The sequence below is a fragment of the Gymnoscopelus braueri genome, assembly GCF_963280865.1.
Source record: "Gymnoscopelus braueri genome assembly, chromosome: 11".
Lineage (NCBI taxonomy): Eukaryota > Metazoa > Chordata > Actinopteri > Myctophiformes > Myctophidae > Gymnoscopelus > Gymnoscopelus braueri.
Window position 1 is genome coordinate 18,664,434 of NC_137613.1, and position 21,934 is coordinate 18,686,367.

The 21,934-nt window shown below is 42.2% G+C and overlaps 1 protein-coding gene across 1 annotated transcript in view; it reads left to right on the forward strand.

The window, feature by feature from the left end:
* enpp2l (ectonucleotide pyrophosphatase/phosphodiesterase 2-like) overlaps window positions 1-21,934 on the forward strand; it is a 37,188-nt gene that overhangs the window by 3,895 nt on the left and 11,359 nt on the right. Inside the window, exons 4-23 of the mRNA XM_080441265.1 lie at window positions 753-878; window positions 2,806-2,866; window positions 3,881-3,978; window positions 4,715-4,794; window positions 5,376-5,495; window positions 6,189-6,244; window positions 7,770-7,835; window positions 8,814-8,886; window positions 9,921-10,029; window positions 11,052-11,177; window positions 11,584-11,615; window positions 12,177-12,304; window positions 12,398-12,476; window positions 13,439-13,526; window positions 14,886-15,058; window positions 15,655-15,715; window positions 15,852-15,991; window positions 17,210-17,351; window positions 17,540-17,617; window positions 20,362-20,494. Coding sequence (XP_080297391.1) covers window positions 753-878; window positions 2,806-2,866; window positions 3,881-3,978; window positions 4,715-4,794; window positions 5,376-5,495; window positions 6,189-6,244; window positions 7,770-7,835; window positions 8,814-8,886; window positions 9,921-10,029; window positions 11,052-11,177; window positions 11,584-11,615; window positions 12,177-12,304; window positions 12,398-12,476; window positions 13,439-13,526; window positions 14,886-15,058; window positions 15,655-15,715; window positions 15,852-15,991; window positions 17,210-17,351; window positions 17,540-17,617; window positions 20,362-20,494 — 1,969 coding nt within the window. The remainder of the gene's footprint in view (window positions 1-752; window positions 879-2,805; window positions 2,867-3,880; window positions 3,979-4,714; window positions 4,795-5,375; window positions 5,496-6,188; window positions 6,245-7,769; window positions 7,836-8,813; window positions 8,887-9,920; window positions 10,030-11,051; window positions 11,178-11,583; window positions 11,616-12,176; window positions 12,305-12,397; window positions 12,477-13,438; window positions 13,527-14,885; window positions 15,059-15,654; window positions 15,716-15,851; window positions 15,992-17,209; window positions 17,352-17,539; window positions 17,618-20,361; window positions 20,495-21,934) is intronic.

A 21,934-nucleotide genomic window follows, 5' to 3' on the forward strand; every position in this document is an offset into this window, starting at 1 on the left:
GGAGAGGTCACCCAAAAAGTGACTGATTTTCTATTAATTACACAACCAATGAAGCCTTGAATTCATGGAGATATTTTCGTTTTTGTCGCATTCCTAAGCCAATAATTTGATGACCGACGGAAAGGAGAGGAGACTCAAAGTTGACACTTTGAGTTTCCTACCGGAGCGGCCGCCGGTCATCAAATTATTGACTTATGAATTGCGACAAAAACAAAAAAATCTCCATGAATTCAAGTCTCTATCTATGGGATGTGTAATCGATAGAAAAAAAGTCATTTTGGGGGTGAACCATCGCTTTAAAACTACTACTGCTATTCTTACTACTACTAAAACTACTACTGATATTACCACTGCTACTACTGCTACCACCACCATAATGATATAATTAATACTAATACATTATTAACAATAATATCAGATTTGTAGAAGTGCCTGCCATTCTACATATTGTTGCTGTATATGTATTTCCATATTTCACAAGCTCCACAAGCTTGGCAATTTTCTCTATTTTCTTTTTAAAAACACTTGAATGTGAAAGTGAAGTGTGTCTGTGGGTTTTTATAAATATTGAACCAATGGAAAGTATTAACAAGAGCTTGAGACTAAAATAATAACTACATTGGAACACATTTCCACCTGACACAGCGAAGTCGATATTGTTACTGACTGTGGCCTCCCGTTATTCTGTTATACCCGCTTTATTTGGCCCACTGTGTTGACTGATAACCTGTGGTCCTCTTCCGCTGTGTCAGCGGGGGGGTTTGAGTGCAGTGAGGCCCGCTGCGGGGAGGAGAGGAACGTCAACCATGCCTGTCACTGCTCAGAAGACTGCCTGGAAAGAGGGGACTGCTGCACCAACTACAAGTCACTGTGTACAGGTAGTCTAGAACAGTGGTTCTCAACCCTTTTCATGTCAAGTTCCATTATTTATTCGGCGTTTGAGCCACGGACCACCATTCGATGAGATTTAGACTCTCAAATATTTTGTTGTCGTTGGATACAATTTTGTCCACAATTCCATGCTGTACTGATGTTGGTACCATAGGAGAGACAACAGGCAAACATTGATCAAAATAACACTTCTTTAATTAAGTAATGCAGATGTTTAACAATAATTTAGCTCTTGAGAGCATAAAATGTTACGGCTCCATTTGGTTTAATTTTACGCTCTCATTTTACACTCTCATAAAATCTCATTTTATTTGTTGGTAAAATTTGCCCTAATCTTAATCACTTTGTGGTAAGCAGTGACAATGACTTGATATGAAGCACTGTGAGGAAAGACACAAACTATTGACCTCTTAAAGCCTATGACTGAGGTCCCCCACATCTCTTTGCTACAAATAGCTGAAATACAAGCTCGACACTGCTCCACAATCTCCGAATGCTATATAGAGTCTGGAACTACACATCCCAAAAGCGGAAAAGATACAAAAAAATATTTGAATTTCCATTTCTACTAAGCAACAAGCTATGTAGGCTTCTGTTATTTTGATTCATATTAGGGCAAATTAGCGCGACTGTAAAGACGAAACGGAAGTGGGGAGAAGGTGTCACATCCGCTCCGGACTGTATGATGGAAACATTTGAAAATTGTGGGAGGCAAAACAGTCTAGCTTGTGAGACTCGATATAGGTCCCCTATAGTAGCACACTACAATGGGAACAGAATTAACCACCATATTTTCATTCATTTCAGTAGATAGATAGATAGATAGATAGATAGTTTTTAAAGTTATTGATAGTCACAGTATGGCGAGACAACAAGTGCTAGTCAGGGTGTGCCATACAGCAAAGGTCTGCCGGGTCCGGGAATCGAACCGGGAACTCACTGTCTGGCATCAGAGTATATGTGGTACGCACCTTAACCAACCTGCAATCTGCGACCCCAGTATATATTTTTTAATGCCAGCTAGGAGAAAGGGAAAACTGAAAATGAGGCAAGATTGAGAGAATGTTAGCCCTGAAGACACATTCTCAGTTGCTGTACCGTCGATGGGTACAGGTAGGTGTTTTAAACCAGGGGTCTTCAACCTTTTCAGGCCAGGGACCCCCAAACTGATGGGTAGATGGAGCAGGGACCCCCTACCTCGTAGGGTAGGCGGGGCTACCACATATATTGTATATTTATGTATAGAATTGTGTTTTATATTGCCTGCTCCTACGCACCTGCCCCAGTAGGTGTGCAAAATAAACATTCTCTACAAAATATGTATAAACATACCATGTTATTGTGCATTGTGCCTCCATTTATCTGTTTGCTATGGATTCATGTTATGTTTAAAGACAATTTGACATTTGGGGGAAAAAAAGAAGAAAAAAAAATATATTTTTTTTCAAACAAAAATATTGTTTAATCAAACAACAATTTCGCGGACCCCCTGCAGTACCTCCGCGGACCCCCTAGGGGTCGCGGACCCCCTGTTGAAGACCTCTGTTTTAAACCATTTAATTCAGGAAAGTATCTGTGGCAAAAGTAGTTCATATATTAGTTAATCATTTGAACCATTATTTTATACTTTTGCTATTCAAAAATAGCAGATATACAAATTCATAGTGCGTCACTTCGAGCCGCGCTATGAGCTTGTAGATCTGCTATTTTTGAAAAAAAATATGTGTACATCTTTGAATATATATTTTTTTCAAAGCGAACATTTTTAACTCAAATCTTTACTTCTAGGGGTCCCTGGAACAAAGATATTTTGAGATGGAGGTCGCTTGCCAAATATGTATAATTTGAGTTTGAGAACCAATGATATAGCAACATTTTCTTACGTGTTTTCTCTCTATCTCTGTTCTGCGTCAGGTGACAGTTCATGGTTGCAGGGTGACTGCGAGGAGATCAAGAGTGCTGAATGCCCTGCAGGGTGAGTTTAAATGCACGCCCTTCAACTGCATTTACTTCACACACTTTATGAGTACATGTTAGACCAATACCATGCATTTAGCGTGACCTTTTCTGCCGACCTCGAACCTTTGTGTACACACCACCAAGGGAGCTGCTCAGAGGCCAACAAGTAGACGACTGTGGTTGAGCTGTGTGGCAGCTCCCAGGTGTGAACGTGTGAGTGTGATGCAAGGCCATTGGTGTGTGGAGGAGACTGTGTGCTCTGTCAACTTTCCCTGGGTACACTAAAAGTCAAAACATAAGCTACTTTCAGACATGCACTGTATTATGGAAGTTTTCCACAGTTCAAATGTATGAACGCAACATTCCGGATCAGTAGGATCGGACATGCAACAGATTTTAATGCGGGCAGGACTATGTGTGAATGAAACAGCGATTGTCCGGTGAATTTACATTCAGCGTGTAAACGCATTGATGACGCTTTTATTGTCGACGGGTGGAGCCTCCCCTCCTCCTGAGGTGTTTGGAGAGAGAGTTTAATCATTCTGCTTTTTATTTGCGTTCGAGTTAGAAATATTCACTGATCAAACATAAACGTCTCTTTACTACTGCAGTAGCCGCTTGGCTGTATATAGAGACCAATATTCGCTGAAAGATATTGCATTTGATCCTTGCATCTCCCTCAGGCTGTGCCCATCACCTTATCAAACAGAGACGTATTTACCAGAGTATTTATGTGTGAACGCATCTGAAACGGACATTTTACTGTTGCATGCTACATGCGTGCCGTGAACGGCCAACACCGGACATTGCGGACAATGTCCTGACCTGATTCCCAGGACATTTTCCAGTGTTCATAATATGAGAAAGTGGCTTTACTGTGTCATTTTTACCCTGTTGAAATTAGGTGCACTGGTGAAAAATCACTTGTGAAAGCATATTTGGCATTCTAGTGTATTCTTGTAAGCCTGTCTTCACTGGAAAGGAAGCTGGTGTATTTGTGAATGTGTTGCTCTGATTGTTCTTTTATCAGGTTTATCCGCCCTCCCCTCATCATGCTGTCAGTGGATGGGTTCAGATCCGGCTACATGAAGAAAGGCAAATCTGTCATTCCTAACATAATGAAACTCAGTGAGTCCTCCTATTACATCCTAATTCACTTTTATGAATGTATATGTATAGTAAGTATTACAAGTATAGGCATTATAGTAGTCACATGTCCTCTATTACTCCCATTCCCAACACAGAAACATCTTGTAAAGGGTGATTTATACAAAAATATATTCGGTCCACAACACCAGCATGCAACTAAATGCAGAAAATAGTTGTGAACATAACAGAAATATTTCAAGCATCACCTAAATGAGTGCAAAGTACAAAGCATATTACTGTTACAGAGAATAGAGTATCTGACATGGAATCACCTGAATTCTGCATTAAGTCGTTTTTACGTGGGCTGTGCCTATTTGGATTAAAATAATTTAGATTAATTGTGTTGTAAACGAAGTTGCAAATTATTATTAACAGCACATTAGCAGACAACCATTTAAGAGCAGGGAGATATACATCTATAACCAGGGGAAAACAGAAACAAAGCACAATACAACATCAGTGGCAACACTGACAGCAAGAGGAATTGCAATGAATCAGGTGAGCTTAAGTAGACCGCCAATTTGGTCAGCTATTTGACACGTCACATACAATACATCGCCCCCACATAGTGCTGCACATGCGTATAAACCTCCTCTCGATCTGCCTGAACTAGCTCGCAGGCTACGCATCATTGAAGTGTTAAATTAACATCAAATCTTGTGCCTGAGAGTAACATAGCACACAATGTACTCATTTACTCTTTCTCTACGCATAGAAACATGTGGCACATCGTCACCATACATGCGGCCGGTCTATCCTACCAAGACCTTCCCCAACCTGTACACACTGGCCACAGTAAGTCATCCTGTCTGAATTGCTACTTAAAATTGAAATGCAAACATTTTGCTTCTCTCTGCCTTCTGTGTTGTATGGACACATGAACCCAAGCATCCCTTCTGTGCATGTCGTAACAGGCGAACATTTGGCAGAATTAGTTGTTCTAAAACCTTTTTTTTCCTTTAAAATTAAATATAGTTCAAGTTGTAATGTAGTAAAGACAGTTAGGCTATGTTCAGACTAGCAGTCCAAATAATATTTTTGGCATATCCAGATTTTATTATGTCTGAACAGCACAAAACCAATTGGAAACTGATTTGCTAACTGGATTTGAACCACATTCATAGGTTGTTTGAAATACAATGCCAATCAGATTTCTAATGATGTGTCTCAGGCTGGACGCTCGAGCCACTCAAGTTGGATATCAAACTGTCCAAAATGTCACTCGTAAAGGAGTTTTACATAAAGTAGCACGTCATCCATTGCAAAGGAGAAACGCATGACATACTGCACTCGACAGACAACAAACTGTACTACAAATATATACATTCAACTACAAGAACAAGTAATCTCTCTGTTTTGCTGTACTGTTTGTGTAGGGTCTTTACCCAGAGTCTCACGGAATCGTGGGAAACACCATGTACGACCCGGTGTTTGATGCCACGTTCACCCTGAGAGGCAGAGAGAAGCTGAAGCACCGCTGGTGGTACGGACAGCCTGTGAGTATTTACATTAGTTGTCTTGGCTTTTTATCTTATTGTTTCTGTCCGATATGTTGTTGATGAGCTGTTCATTATGCCTTATATTATGTTCCGTACAGCACTTTGGTACAACAAAAGTTGTTTTTAAATGTGCTCTATAAATAAACTTGATTTGTTTTGATTAGGGGTGTAACAGTTAATCGAACTAATTGATTTCATCGAGTATTACAAAATAAATATCGATATAATAAAAATGATCTAAATTGAGATTTTTTTTCTTTCAAAATCCTTTAAAAAAAGCAGATCTACATTCTCACAACACAATCGGCTATTTTCGCTATTGTTGTGTGACAATGTTGTACGGCGAAGTGTTAAAGTGTCTTTACATGTAATGCACTGGTGTGTGACTTAATAATCACTGGTTTGAAGCCTATGATTGGCTTAAACTGCTCAGTAAGTGGGAAGGTTGAGGGCCCCTTGAGCAAGTCATGGATCCCCAGTTGGCAAACGTGGGGTCCATGAAGTGAATGAGTGAACCAAGCAAACCCTCTTAAACCCCCTCCCTCAACAAATACAGCTGAAGTGCCCTTGAGCAAGGTACACATCCCCACAGCATAACACAGGAATGCCTAGCTTGCAGAATATTTGGTGTTGGCAACACAATTGTATTTTATTTTTAATTTAAATCTCTTCCATTTCTATTTGCTTTAGATCTGGATCACAGCAGAGAAACAAGGAGTGAAAGCAGGCACCTTCTTCTGGCCCATGTGAGTCAGAAACAGAATAGCTGCTATTTGCATTTTAATGCTATATTTGTGAAAATCTGTGAAATCATAAAAACATATTGTGCCGTAGATAGGTATGTATAGAGAGATGTATAAAGAGAGATGATATCCCCGGTACTGCTAACACAATAAAAAAAAGTTCTAATATGCTTAGTACCTAGCCTGAATAATTGTATTGAACCTGTATTGAACTTTGCACAGACAATTATTGGAAATAATTCTGTATAGGGATAGAAAATACAAATACACCAGAGATGAACTAGCAAAGAATATTGAAGTGCAGATAACACACAACTCACAATTTAATCCTCACAGGAGTAGGGCCATTATAAAGTTAAGTCTTATAACGTTATCCTTGATTGATTTATGCGTGTCTACATAAAGTATGACCTAACAAGCACGAGGGCAAGAGAGGCTGCCACACACACACACACACACACACACACACACACACACACACACACACACACACACACACACACACACACACACACACACAGACAAAACCCCCACACGATTAAACAACAGTGGCTATTGAGGGCTCAAAGCATGGCAGCCGAAGCACCATGTTGTTTGTCTAGTGAGCTGTGGTGATTTGCATAGCCTCGTGTCAACCACAGCTGTCATCTTGTTTAATAAACAATTAGAAGAAAAACTAATCTCTGGATCTCTAAAAATGTCTATAGATCTCAGCTGTTGGTTCGATACAGGTTTAATTTAATAAAGCAAAGACAATTCATAATGACTGGACATATTTTAATAATGGCAATGATGTCCAAACTACAATAAAGATGACGGTGCGATCTTTATGTGTCCAATCCATAGTGTTCAATCCGGTGTGCCATCAGCTTCAATAAATAACTTAAAAGGGATATTTCACTTTCAAATAAAATAAACATAAAAAAATATGTAAAAACAAAATGAAAAACATATCCTTTTAATTGACATTGTCAACCAGATGTCAACTATTAACTCACAAAGTTATGTTTTATTCATTAAAATAAGTCCTGGATTGTAAGATAGATAGATAGATAGATAGATAAATAGATAGATAGATGGATACCTTTATTGATCCCGCAGGGGAAAGTCGCCCAGAGGCAGCACAGCAGTTAAGAGTTACAGGTAAAGAGTAAGGAAAGAAAGTACAGTCGTATACAGCAATACAAGGCAAGAAAAAGAAAACAAGAAGCACCGTCAATACAGAACAACAGTAAACAATAGTATAGTACCTATACAACTGTCCTGCACTATGCAGGAAAACAAACACTGCACTATTCAGGAAAACAAACACAAGGTTACAGTTTCTCACCGTATCCCATCCTGCACTATGCAGGAAGCATACACACAGCATACAGTGCTACATAACAGTTTGTCCTTCCTTAAACGTGGGGTAGAGGAAGAGTAGCATACAACCATTTAGCAGTCAAGTTTTAAAACTATATACTTTCAGTTAGCGGATCTCAATAAACCCACAAACCAGCCTGTTAACTCTATCTTTCTGTTGTAGGGTGATTCCCTTGGAGAGGAGGATTTTGACCATTCTCCACTGGCTCCATCTTCCCGACGATGAGAGGTGCGACCCCTGGGTTTTTGTTCAACAGTCAAGGACATTCATTTCGGACACATTATAAAGGAGTTTTTCACAGATTATTGTGTAATGGGTGCCTGGGTACGCAGGTTTTCCAGGCTCAAAACACTATTTGTTGCATTGAATGAATGGTACGACACTGTTCGATCTGAGGGAACCGGCTGGTTGAAGCTGGCTCTGTTCTGAGGAAAAACTGTCTTGTCCTTTATGCTGGCTGAAGGTTTGGTTTTGTTCAATAGGCTGAAGTAAGAAGTGATGGTACTGTATGACTGACTTGTGTCAGTACTGTATCTCTGTCAGATAAAAGTTCCTTTTAGAGGTTCGTAGAGTTCACGGTCAGCAAAGACACCACCAGCTGCAAAAGTGTTTCTGTGAGCCTAGAGTTCCACAGACATTTTGGTTAAGAACTGTTAACAAAAGGCAACAGGAAGAGGTATAGGTGGACGGACAGTGTGGTTGTACAAAGATCAAACCCTGACAGGCAAGAACTGCAGTCTCCCAGTGGACACTGGCCCACAGGCTTTTGTTCAGAACAAGACGGAAACAAATAGAAAACTTGTCGATACAAAGTAATAATGGCTCCCGCTGTAGCTACTGACTGGCCATAACTGACAGGCCGGTCCCTGACTAGGCCAGACTGCTATTCGGCTTGTTGGTCAGAATATAAAACACTGCTTGCAAAATGTGCTGCCTCCCAGCCCTGCACTTCTATGCTGGTGAGGCGTCTCCCAAACAGTTCTTCTCTCTCTGGCTACCACAAACCCACTACAGGTAACAAATAGACCCTTACGGGTCTGTACCTCTGTAGCTCGGCTATGTTCACACTGGCACCCCAAACCCAGATCTTTGGCCTATCCAGAATCCAGAGTGCCTCAGATGGTTTTCTCAACTGCCATCCAATACAATGGACTTCCATTATAAGTAAGCTACACCGTCATTCTTTCTTATTCCTTTCCCCCCCAGGCCTTACGTGTTTGCTGTCCACTCAGAACAGCCTGATACGTTTGGACATCGCCTTGGACCATTCAGCAATGAGGTAAGTTTGTGGCACAGAGAGAGAGACAGAGACAGAGCATTAGTACAAGTACGACGCGCGAACGCTGGAAGCGAACGCAGCTCGAAAATATTGTGTATTTACGGACTTGTAATCCGTGTTATTTCACAGTGATGGGGAGAGAACATTGACATTGTGTGTGTGTGTGTGTGTGTGTGTGTGTGTGTGTGTGTGTGTGTGTGTGTGTGTGTGTGTGTGTGTGTGTGTGTGTGTGTGTGTGAGAGTGTGTGTGTGTGTGTGTGTGTGTGTGTGTGTGTGTGTGTGTGTGTGTGTGTGTGTGTGTGTGTGTGTGTGTGTGTGTGTGTGTGTGTGTGTGTGTGTGTGTGTGTGTGTGTGTGTGTGTGTGTGTGTGTGTGTTTTGCAGGCTGTTGTGCATTTTAATCAGAGCATTGTCTAAATTCCTGCACTCTGGCGCACTCTGGCGTCTGCACACAGGCAGTGCACGCACATGAGTCACATGGGGGCGCGAGCCAATGAGAGCGCGGCTGCACACAGAGACACACACACACACAACCCGAGCACGGTTACATAGTAAGCTCCACTTGGTCGGAGGCGCGGCTTCGCCGCGCCTCCTTCCGCGCCTCCTTCCGCGCCTCCTTCCGCGCCTCCTTCCGCGTTCGCAAACACGGATGTGTGTGTTTGTATTGGGTGGATGGGTGTGTGCGTGCGTGCATGTATGCGTGTGTGCCACAATGTGAGAGAGATAGAGATAGTGTACAGTGCAGTATGTGTGCAATAAAAAGAGACGAGACTTTAAGAGATTTGGAGTTGCAATAACAAGACTGATCCAAGGTCAGATAAGGAAACGGAGAGGGTGGGGGGATACTTTATTACATATGTAATAACACACACACACACACACACAGACACACACACACACACACACACACACACACACACACACACACACACACACACACACACACACACACACACACACACACACACACACACACACACACACAGTCAGCAGCAGTTGGCTCACGTGTATGTGGATGTTGCTGTCCTTGTCTTAGCTGGATAACCCACTGAAGGAGATAGACAACGTCATCGGGCAGCTGATGAACGGCCTGAAGCAGATGAACCTCCATCGCTGTGTAAACGTCCTCGTCGTTGGAGACCACGGTGGGGTTCCTACACAGCTGTTAAAGCAGGGATCGTCAACGTTTTTTAGGCCACAGACCCTTTAGCCGAGAGAGAGAGAGATGAAACGCGGACCCCCACTACATACTGTATAAAATTGTGTTGCAGATTCAACTTTTTCATAGACTTATTTGATAGCACTGTCATCAGGGTTGTGTAAATTAATACATTTTTGTTTGTTTGTTTACACGTGATCTTTTTGGATTCATGTTAATGTGCATTTTCAGACATTTAACCACTTAAACCTTGGTTTATGTAAAAATCACACCCAGTGTGAAGTGGGCGGTGTGGTCACAGTGGTCATCACAGTGATGGAAGTTCACTTAAAGAAAAGTAATATTGTGGACCAACCATTGTACACCCCTAACTTAAAAAAAAACATAAATGTGTTTTTTTTAAGTCCATAGTCCTATTTTTAGGGCTATGCACATGTGTCATGTTTCACTAGCCAATCACAGTCCTGAATAGACTGTGATTGGCCAATCACGGTGCAGGGTTAGGGGGGTACACTGGTGGCCAATCACAGCGCAGGGTTGGGGGGGTGCAATTGAATGTTGATGTCCAAACCTCACATATAGGGGCGGTTTCACCCCCCAAAAATCCTATCACACAAAGATTTGGCGGCCCCCCTGCAGTATGTCTGAGGACCCCCTAGGGATCCCGGACCCCCGTTGAAGACCCATGTGTTAAAGGGACCAGTTTAGGGACACTGAAAGGACACCCAGACATTGAAGATACAACAATTTTTGAACTGTCAGAGTTAACCACGTAACCAGAATGTTTCTATAAATGTTTTATACTAGGATGATAGGTGTTTCGTGTCAGGGCTGCTGACAGTTTTTACAGAGGCCTTGCCTTGCCTAAATATATCTATTTTCTGTATTTTTCTAATTGTTTCTGGGTCCCCAGTATTTATTTTTTTCCGCCTATAACGACATGCCCAAAATTGGGACACCCAAGTGTGGTGGATTTCATGGTGTGCCGTGTTTGCTTGTGTCTCCCAGGCATGGAGGAGGCAGGCTGTGACAGGACTCAGTTCCTCAGCAGCTATCCGCTCAACCTGGACGAGATCAAGCTGTTCCCTGGGTCCCTGGGCCGGATACGACCGCAGGACCCCAGCTCAACCACATGTAAGCCTGCTGAGGTGGCTCTGTTTGTGGACACTCAGTCAGCATCTGTTGCTCTGCTGATACTTTGATTTGAACTATGTATGTACACAGTAAAAATCCTAAGTGTTTTTATATGCTTTAAGAGCTAAATTGACAGGATTTCACACTGTCCAGTAGGCAGATTGTCGGCTCTAAATTTGTAAAACAAAACAATGTAGCAGCGTTGCTTGGAACATCCTTCCTCTTGAATAAGTAGTGTTGGTACAGCTTATGGATATCATTTCAAATGTGCCACAGAGCAGGCCTTGGTGCTATTTTTGCTGACTGCAGCAATTCTAAAACGCTGACCATGCAATATCAGCACTTCTTAAGAAACAGGATCTCGCAAAGAACATCATATTCATAATATTATGTTTCCCTTTTCCAGATGACCCAAAAGTCGTGGTTGCCAACCTTACTGTAAGTGCTGAAGATAAACACGAACGCACGCACACGCACATGCGCACACACACACACACACACACACACACACACACACACACACACACGCGCACACACACACACACACACGCACACACGCACACGCACGCACACACACACACACACACACACACACACACACACACACACACACTGTACCGGTACATTAAACAGAGCAAGCTTGAGAGATATAACTAGAAGCCACACAAGTGTCACTGTAAATAACAGTGATGCCCAAAATCTGTTATCTTTGGCAAATACTTTGACAAAGTATAAACTAGGCCATACAGGCAAACATAGACACACACATACTGTACTATTACATTACATGCACACAATGTTTTACAGTTCTATGTTTGTTCAGTGCTGTGTGTGTGTATGTGTGTGTATGTACGTGTGTGTGTGTGCGTGTGTGTGTGTGTGTGTGTGTGTGTGTGTGTGTGTGTGTGTGTGTGTGTGTGTGTGTGTGTGTGCGCGTGTGCGTGTGCGTGTGTGCGCGTGCGCTCATTAACCCCCTGCTGTCTGCTGTTGTCGCTTCAGTGTAAATTGCCGACGCAGCACTTTAAGCCGTATCTGAAGCAACACCTGCCCAAGAGGCTCCACTACGTCAACAACCGCAGGATAGAGGACGTGCACCTGCTCATGGACAGGAAGTGGCACATTGCAAAGTAATTTGTGCTATTCACCTTCATTTACATTCATCAGAGTGTGTGTTTGTTTTGTATGATATAAGCCCATACCATGTATTTGATCTGTTTCAGAAAAATGCCAGAGAAGAAGAGAACAGGGTGTGGTTTCTTTGGTGACCACGGGTTCGACAACAAGATCACCAGCATGAGGGTATTCTATTCTATTCTATTCTATTCTATTCTATTCTATTCACTGTTCTATTCCATCTACACTACACCAGATTACACTATACTATGTATATATATAGATATTTTTTCAGCAGCAACATCTTAACACATTCTTTGCCAGGTATTAATTAATTAATTAATCCACCTCCGCCAGCGTTTTTACCTTATTTTGACGATCCACTGAGAGCCACGGAAGCCACGTTGTGCGATCGTCCATTCTGTTGTAAAATCGGCAATTGAATATGGCTTGAAAAAGATGTGTTTTTCTACATCTCATAACATGGGAGTCTGTTTTTGGGATGACGTCATCTCTGCTTCTATGATTTAGAGTCAAGGGATCATCCATAGGTTAGGGAAGAGCGCCCTCTAGCGTAATTTCTTAAAACATTTAAGAAATCAAAGTGAATTTGTTATCGATTCACTTTGATTGCGACTGGTGACATGAATCTGTCTATCTAATCAACACACCTGTTACTAGGCAATTCTGTAGAACCAACACTAGAGGGCAATGCAAGCACACTAGAGCCCCCCCCCACACACACATACACACACACACACACGCACGCATGCACACTAATTAGAGAGTGTCGTGGATAGTAACCCATGAAAAGATCTATCTATCGGTTTACAACTCGGACGGTGCTGAGTCGACTAGCAGACCATCGGCCGGTCGGCGCGGGCACTCACTTGGCTAACCGCTTCATTAGCCAACCTGTCATAGAATAATTCTCTCATATTATCCATTTTATTTTCAGCGCTCCTCAGCGTTCGCCTCGCATCAAAGCCCCGCCTCGCGCCGAAGCCCCGCCTCGCGCCTAAAAGCGAGCATACCTTTCCAATTTCCCAACGAATGCCAATCTCCCTGCGACATACAGTATATACGTCCTTAGCAGGCAATGTGTTAATGGTTTATTCATGATGTACCTTTACCTTTCCCTCACCCAGACAATCTTCATGGGCCATGGGCCATCCTTCAAGTTCCAGAAACAAGTACCAGCCTTTGAAAACATAGAATTATACAACGTCATGTGTGGTAAGGATGTTCAAAATGACTGAACCTCTGTCTTTTTCTCTAATGCCGAAGCCACGGTTTCTTCTCTTAGAGTCACCCAATGATTTGAATGAGGGTATTTCTGCTTTTGATATCCGCTTTTGATATCTGCCCTCTGGTCATAAATGTATATGGCCGGTGGCCGGGAAATGTTTTATCGCTGCTTCTGATCAGACTGAATTAGATAAATACTGATAGGCGGATATTTTTTATATTTATGTTTGATATAATCACAATTTAACCATTTTCTTTTATTCAACAATAGTGGACATAGAAGCTCTACAAGCTAAGAAGTATATTGTGCTTAAATGGTTAATAACCCCCCCCCCCCCCACACACACACACACACACCCCTTCTGTTTTGTTTTAACCACTTAAACCCCAGCATCCATATTGTGGAGAAAGCTTTTGCAGAAAATAGCAGATTGACAAGCTCACAACGCGTTGCAACGAGCTTAGATAGATTGGCTATTTTCAGTGAAAGATTTCCCCTACAATAACAGAAAACAGAAAATACACTAGTACAGAGCCCCATATAGGGTTTTAAGTGGTTAAGCCCTGGTAGTTACAGGACATCCAGTGTGACCCCATGTGGGGGGAGGTCCCAGGACTCTGGCCCCCCTCAGAAGCCACGCCTCCTGTGTTTCCTCCTGTGTAAATGAATAGTATCAAATCCAGACATGCAAAAGTGTCACTTTTCAGCTACAGTCACCTTTTTGAACTCAAATAGGGCAATTGTGTGACACCTGACCCGAAAGAAAACAACATGTTGTCACCTTTTTCACCTCGGGGCTGTTTGCATGCCAAATGTCTTTGTGTACCAGTGTTGATTTTGACAGCAAATTTGGATTTTGTTTAGTCATAGCCTTTTGAATACATTTTTATTTAGTCTTCGTCATATTTTTGTCCTCTGAAAAGTTTTCATTTTAGTCTAGTTTTAGTCGACTAAATATCATAAGATTTTAGTTGCCGAAATCTACAGTTGATTTTTTTATTTTATTTGATGGCCTCGCAATGGCTGATTTTACACTTGGTTGCATGCTGAAAATAGCCGATCTACAAGCTCACAATGCGTCACAGCATGACGCGTTGTGAGCTTGTAGATCTGCTATTTTCAGAGCACAACCAAACATAAAATTACTTGTCTTTTTTAGTTCTACTGGATCTCTTCATTATAGTGTAGTTTTTATTTGTTGATGAAATTGTCAATATATTTAGTCTTAGTTTTAGTCATCATAGCTTAGTTTTTATTTAGTTTTTGTCAGTGAAAAAAGGTAGTCGACGAAAGGTTTTCGTCATAGTTATAATTGACAAAATGAACACTGTTGTGTACCCTGTCAGATCTGTTAGGCCTAAAGCCAGCCCCTAACAACGGGACGTACGGCAGTCTGAACGACATGTTGAGGGAGCCACCGCACCAGCCCGCCATGCCAGAGGAAGTCACGGCACCGTCACCCGCGTCTGACGCAGAGGCCACCGGGACCTTTGACCTGGGCTGTAGCTGTGATGATGAAGTCAGTCGTTGAAAAAGACGCGCAATGCACGCACACACACACACACACATGCACACATACGTATGTGTTAGTGTTTGTACCAAAGTGTTCTTAGTTAATATTAAGCTCATTATTTTTCAGTATTTTGGTATCAGTTAAAGCTGTAAGATTTATGTCCTTCCCGGGATTCGAACGCAGGTCTGGGGGAGATATTGCTCTTTGAGCTTCAGGCAATGCTACATGTCAACCAGTAGGTGTTCTACCTACCCGACACCAGGGTCTAAATTTCTCAATGGAAGGGGAGTGGAGTAGGGAAATCGACCTCCCACTACTGCATATTTACTAGTTATTTTGTTTTAACATACTCGACCATACAGATTGGTCAAAAACAACGTTTCATTCATTAACATATGTTCCAGATTGCAGCTTTATGTACATTACATTACACGCGGCAAGTACAGTAGAGTTCACAAAACGTAATTTCGTCAGGTTAATTTCACACATTTTGTCTCCTCCTAAAATAATCTTCAGTTTCAATGTGTCTTTGAAAGGTGAATGACAACATACGATGTCTGATGTTACCTGTGATCTAAACAATGTGTGTTCCATTGTTATAGAATAAAGTGGAGGGGATCATTGAGGTGTTCAGCCCTGCTCCAGATGGAGTCTATGCTTTCAGTAGGTTTGGAGCTTTCATGGATAATATAATGTACAATAACAACATACAGAAATGTGCCTTTCAAGTCTTGCCATTACGATAAAACGTGGTCAGCTAGCGATGGTTTCAGTCTGAAAATTTTGTTTGCTCTTCCAGACACCACCCACCTGCCGTTTGGTAGGCCAGCAGTGCTGTATGAGACCCAGTACAGCCTGCTACACCATGTGGATTTTATTAGTGGATATAGCAAAGAACTGGCCATGCCTCTCTGGACAGCATTCACACTATCTAAACAGGTAAATACACGCACACAGCCGCACACACACACAGCCGCACACACACACACACACACACACACACACACACACACACACACACACACACACACACACACACACACACACACATTTATATATTTATATATTTTGAGTAAATATTAGTTTTTCTGTTCAAGAAAAAACTCCTCGTATCACACATAAACTTGCCTACACAAACACACACACAATTAATGCGCATGTGCGCAATAATCTGTGTCTAATTTCACAACATCTCATGACATAGGCCACATTTGGGGACAATTTTATCCCCAAATGTGGCCTAGGTGAGGAACACGTGTGCATGTGTTTGCAGTAGGCCAGTCCATGCTTTACACGGCCTTACCAGATGGTTCTGCGTGCAGGAACATGCACACAAACATCCAAACACAAACAACACAAGGTCAGTAACACCAATAAATGCACTTACCTCGCCCGCAGGCTGTTTATCAGACGCTAACATAAACAGATTGTGCAATACTTTCCAGTTTAATAAGGCACAGCTGCACATATAATTTGCGCACAGAGGACAGGACACACACATATACATGCACACACCCCACAAACACGTATGCATGTTCTTGTACATTTTAGGCAGGCCATTGTGGACATCGTGTGTACCTTTGGTTGTACCCAGGGATCATCAATGTGTCGGTACACGGACAAATGTGTCCGTGGCTAGACTTAGTTTTTTACATCATGATCATAAGACTCAATTACTGAATGTCTCAGTCTCCAGGTTTTCCTCAGGATATGCTTGTCATTTCTTTACTATGACACTATTTATGACACATTAGGAGTCCACTGGTACAGTGGTTCTCTGACTTTTTATTTTCAAGGACCCCCATAACTCAGAGTGCACATTTGGTTCCATTTGTGCACTCTCAAGAGTTGTAAAGGTTTGTGTTTCTGGTAATAAAATGTTCCACACATTTTTATGTCCATGGCAAAGATTTTGACAAAAATGTCCACCACTAGCCAGCATGACGATGACCCATGGTTGTACAGCATGGTACGCACGCACACACGCACGCACGCACACACACACACACACACACACACACACACACACACACACACACACACACACACACACACACACACACACACACACACACACACACACACACGCACACGCACACGCGCAGTGTGCCACTGGTTCTCTCTTTCTCGTCACTGGTCTCTCTGTCCATGTCTCAGGAGGATTTGACTCCCATACCGGAGGTGTCAGCGAGCAGTGAGTGCATCAGAGCGGACCCCAGGGTGTCTCCAGACCACAGCCAGACATGTACGGCCTACAGCCTGCACCCCACACTCACGCATGGCTTCGTCTATCCACCAGGTGGGTTGCCGTTGTTGTCACAACTGTGAAATGTGGGCTATGGTTTCACCTACATGAAGCTAACCCTAATCATAGGTCAACATACACATGAAAAACTTTTTTTCTTTTTAAGAAAAAATCATAGTAGTCAGTACAACGTTTTTGTTTCTTATTTTTGTGTGAAAATGTGTGACTCTTTCCATTAACAGAGCTGGCCACCTCACCGGAGTCCAAATATGATGCGTCCCTCATCACCAACACCGTCCCCATGTACCCTGCCTTCAAAAGTAAGCGACTCTCTTCCTTGCTCATCTTCTTTGCTGTGAAGGATAGCTTGCTATCGATGTAGCGCATAGCCATGTAGGCACTGTCTAAACACACCTCTGCTTTCTTTCCTGCTCACTGCACCGGTACTCTTTTCTTACTGCGCTGTTTTTGTTATTGTTGTAAGGCATTGCTAATGAAGGTTTGCAAGGGAACAAGGACTCATTCACAACATATCCTTGCCCTCCAGCCCTCCTAGTCCAGCCCCGGTTTATAGCTTCTCCCGGAAAGAAGTTAGTGAGGACAAAGATTTCGAAGAGTTTATTAATGTTGTTCCCAATAAACAAGTCAGTTCTGATTCTGGGAGAGGGAATGAGCAATGAGTTTTGCTGCCTTGTAAAGGGCAGCAAAACTCATTGCTCATTTCCTCTCCCAAGTTTTTCATCTGTCCTTCCCGTCAGCAGAGGTGTCCTCTGCCTGGAAGGTAGCCTCAGTACATCCACTGTTTAAGGGGGAGCTCAAGTGGACCCCAACTCCTATCGTACGATAACGATATCTATATTGCACATTATAGTGTTGGAGAAGCTAGTTTGTGAACAGCCTCACATGTTTTCTGGATGTATTTGATATAATGTCTGGATTGCAGTCTGGTTTCTGTGCAGATTATGGATACGTAACTGTGACTCTTTAAGTACTTAATGAATGCCCTTGATTTCAAACAATGCTGTGCCGCCATATTCATTGATCTCGCTAAAGAAGGTAGCACAAACGCACTACTTTTGGGAACGGTTATTGGTCTCACAAAACAACTAGACTAGAACAACCAGGAAATTTAGACTTTTATTTACATTCTTTTGTGCAAGAACACTATTAAGAGTCATTTGGTGTGGTAACCGCAACGCTCGCCCCAATTGTTTTCGCGGACCGCTCAGCCCCAGCGGTTCTTGTATTCATTTTACTGAGGTTTAGGTTAGGAATATGTTTAGGGTTAGGAATAGTTTTACTGAGGTTAAGTTTAGGAATAAGGTTAGGTTTAGACATAGCTTTACTGAGGTTACGTTTAGGAGCGTGTTTCGGGGCAAGCATTCTTGTATTCTTTGGTGCACATCTGCTGTTTGCATGATGTACCCTGCCCTCCTCCTTGCTATATGTGCTGCTATGTGTGATGTTGCTACTGTCATATGTGACACTGCACTGTATTGTTTATTGCTGTTTGCCTTGTTGTCTGTTATGGACTGTAATCTGTGCTGTTTATTGTGTTGCAATTTGCGTGTTCATGTGGTTTGTTGCCTCCTCCTGTTTTTATCAATGTGTCTGTCTATTGGTCTGTCTGTTTTTAAATGTTCTTTCTTTCGCCCTCAACCTCTGTCCCCACAGGAGGTATTTTGCGTCTTTTCAGGCTCATGTTCTAAATTAACTTGCTTGAACAAAATAAAGGATGATGATGATGATTATGATGATGGTGGAGGAGGAAAGTGGGACTACAAAGTGAGAATGTAGATGGAGCATAGTACTGGTCTGGAAGAGAGAAAGGGAGAGGAGAGGAAAGCAGTCTGATGAGGTCAGGTCTAAGAGAAAGGACAGCCTGACACCCATTGTCTCTGGAGAGACAAGCAGCTTATCAGCACAGGACACACTCTCCCTCTCTCTCTCTCTCTCTCTTTCTCTCATAAACACACACATACACACACACACACACACACACACACACACACACACACACACACACACACACACACACACACACACACACACACACACACACACACACACACACACACACACACACACACACACACACACACACACACACACACACACACACACACACACAATCTCTCTCTTTCTGTTCTGTAAACACACATGATCACGTGCACACAGAGGAGTCCCTTTTCAATGCTTTTATCTCTCTCTGCCTTGCACCCTTGACTAAACCTTGCATAGTGACGCACACGTTTGCGTGTGGAAGTGGATTTGTTCACCTTTATTTACAGTATGTATGTGACATTAATACATTGTTAATGTGTGTGTGTGTGTGTGTGTGTGTGTGTGTGTGTGTGTGTGTGTGTGTGTGTGTGTGTGTGTGTGTGTGTGTGTGTGTGTGTGTGTGTGTGTGTGTGTGTGTGTGTGTGTAGGTCCAAACAATTAGCAAGGTACTGCTCAATATCAGCTATTATAGGAAGCCGCTCAATTTGGAGGAGGCGTTGTTTCCTTTACCCATGATTGTTGTCTGCTGTGTTTGACAAGTATGCCAACATTATTGTATGTAACAATGTTCTGCCTTATATGCACTTTGCATATAAGGCAGAACATGTTTTCCCATTATCTGACTGCACTGGCAGTGTTTATGTCCTTTGTACAAGGCATTCTTGTACTTCTGTTTATGTGGACATAAATACATATTCCAAACATGCAAAGCGCCACATAACCATTGGGGTTATTGCACTGACAAGCTACGTGTTGATTAGGTTTATTCCTCCCTCCCTCCCTCCCCTCTCTCTCTCTCTGATCAAGCTCTGGTCTCAACAGAAACCGTTGACTAACAATGCCGATATGTGCTGACGTCCTCTCCTCCTGTCCTTTCCTGAGTGCTCGAGCGGCTCTTTTCTCCTTTTTCAGTCATGGTTCCCATTGGTCCTATAGAAGCACCTTCAGTCTACCTTTTTAACGTTTTATCTCCTGGTTTATCTTGCTGGTTTCTGTGTTTTTCTCTGCAAGATATACAGTAGGTATATTTACCTATATCTTTCTCTCAATTTCTGTGCAGGAATTTGGGTCTACCTCCAGTCGACGCTTTTGAGACGTTACGCTGAGGAGAGTAACGGCGTCAGCGTGCTGGTCGGCCCCGTGTTTGATAGCAATTATGATGGCCTCAGAGACACTACAGAGCAGATACAAAGGTAAGGGGGCTGCACTTGTAGCCATACTGCCCTCCGGTGGCTGAGCACTCACATTGCAGCTCTCGTGCCTAGAGCAGTGGTTCTCAAACTGTTTTGAGTCAAGGACCCCCAAATTGATACGTATTTGGCCGCGGACCCCCATCTGAAAATGTTTTGTGCCAGGGACCCCCAGAAGAGAAGATTTGTGTAAAGAAAAAGGAAAAAAAAGCTAAAATAACACTTTCAAGTGTGTTCAAATGTTCCAAAATAGCAGATGTACAAGCTTGCATATCTGCTTTTTTTTGGAATAGCCAACCATGGATAAAGGGGTTAAAATGATTGTGATGCTGTATTAGCACATTTTGCTGGGGACCCCCTGGAACCCCCCCATGGACCCCACTTTTCGAACCACTGGCCCAAAGCAGTGGCACGCAAACAGGTGGCCAGAACTGGCCCGCCAGCGATAATATCTGGCCCGACAAATTATTTTGTTCATTATTTACATGCACAGTCCCACGTATAGGCTATAATGTACAAATAGGAAATCTACCCGCTTTTTATACATTTATCCATGGTGAGAGCGAATGACAGCCAGGTGTTTCACCTTCTCTGTATCTCTGTATCTAAGAAGAGACCTTCAGCATGGCTCGCAATAAAATGTCCTTTTTAAAACTTTTCAGTGAACTAAATGTCCTGTAAGTGCAACATTCAAGGATGTATAGCCTTCACAAATTATTACAGAAGAATTTCCAGTATCTGCACATATACGTAATGTTTGTATCTAAATGTAACCTTTGATGACACACACACACACACACACACACACACACACACACACACACACACACACACACACACACACACACACACACACACACAGTTCTGTCAGTATGCAGTTATACCGCACACAGCTTTATTTATTAACTTTTAGAGCAATATAGTTATAGATTGTGTGTTCATGAGGACATCCTTCATCACCAGACAATAAAAATGAAAAAAATACAATTTCAGTTTGAACTCAATTTGATTTGACTTTCTGCCAAAGTCATCTAGGTGATGACTAGGAGTATTTTCAAATTTCTGTACTTTTACTTCTACTCCACTACAATTATTTGAAAACTTTAGTTACTAGTTACTTTGTAGATTGTGCTTATTATTACAAAACATACATTAACCGCCCTATATACATTTCGGGATTTCGAAAACAGCCGATTTACAAGCTAACAATGCGTCGCATCTGAGCTTGTAGATCTGCTATTTTCTAAATATTTTTATACATTTGAAAACTTGTGAAACGTGACATTCTGCATAATGAGTACTTTCTACTTTTGGTACTTTAAGTACATTTAGATAACAATACTTTTGTACTTTTACTCAAGTAAATCTTTTATTCCGGACTTTTACTTGTAACAGCGTATTTCTACATTGCCGTATTGATACTTTAACTTAAGTAAAAAAACA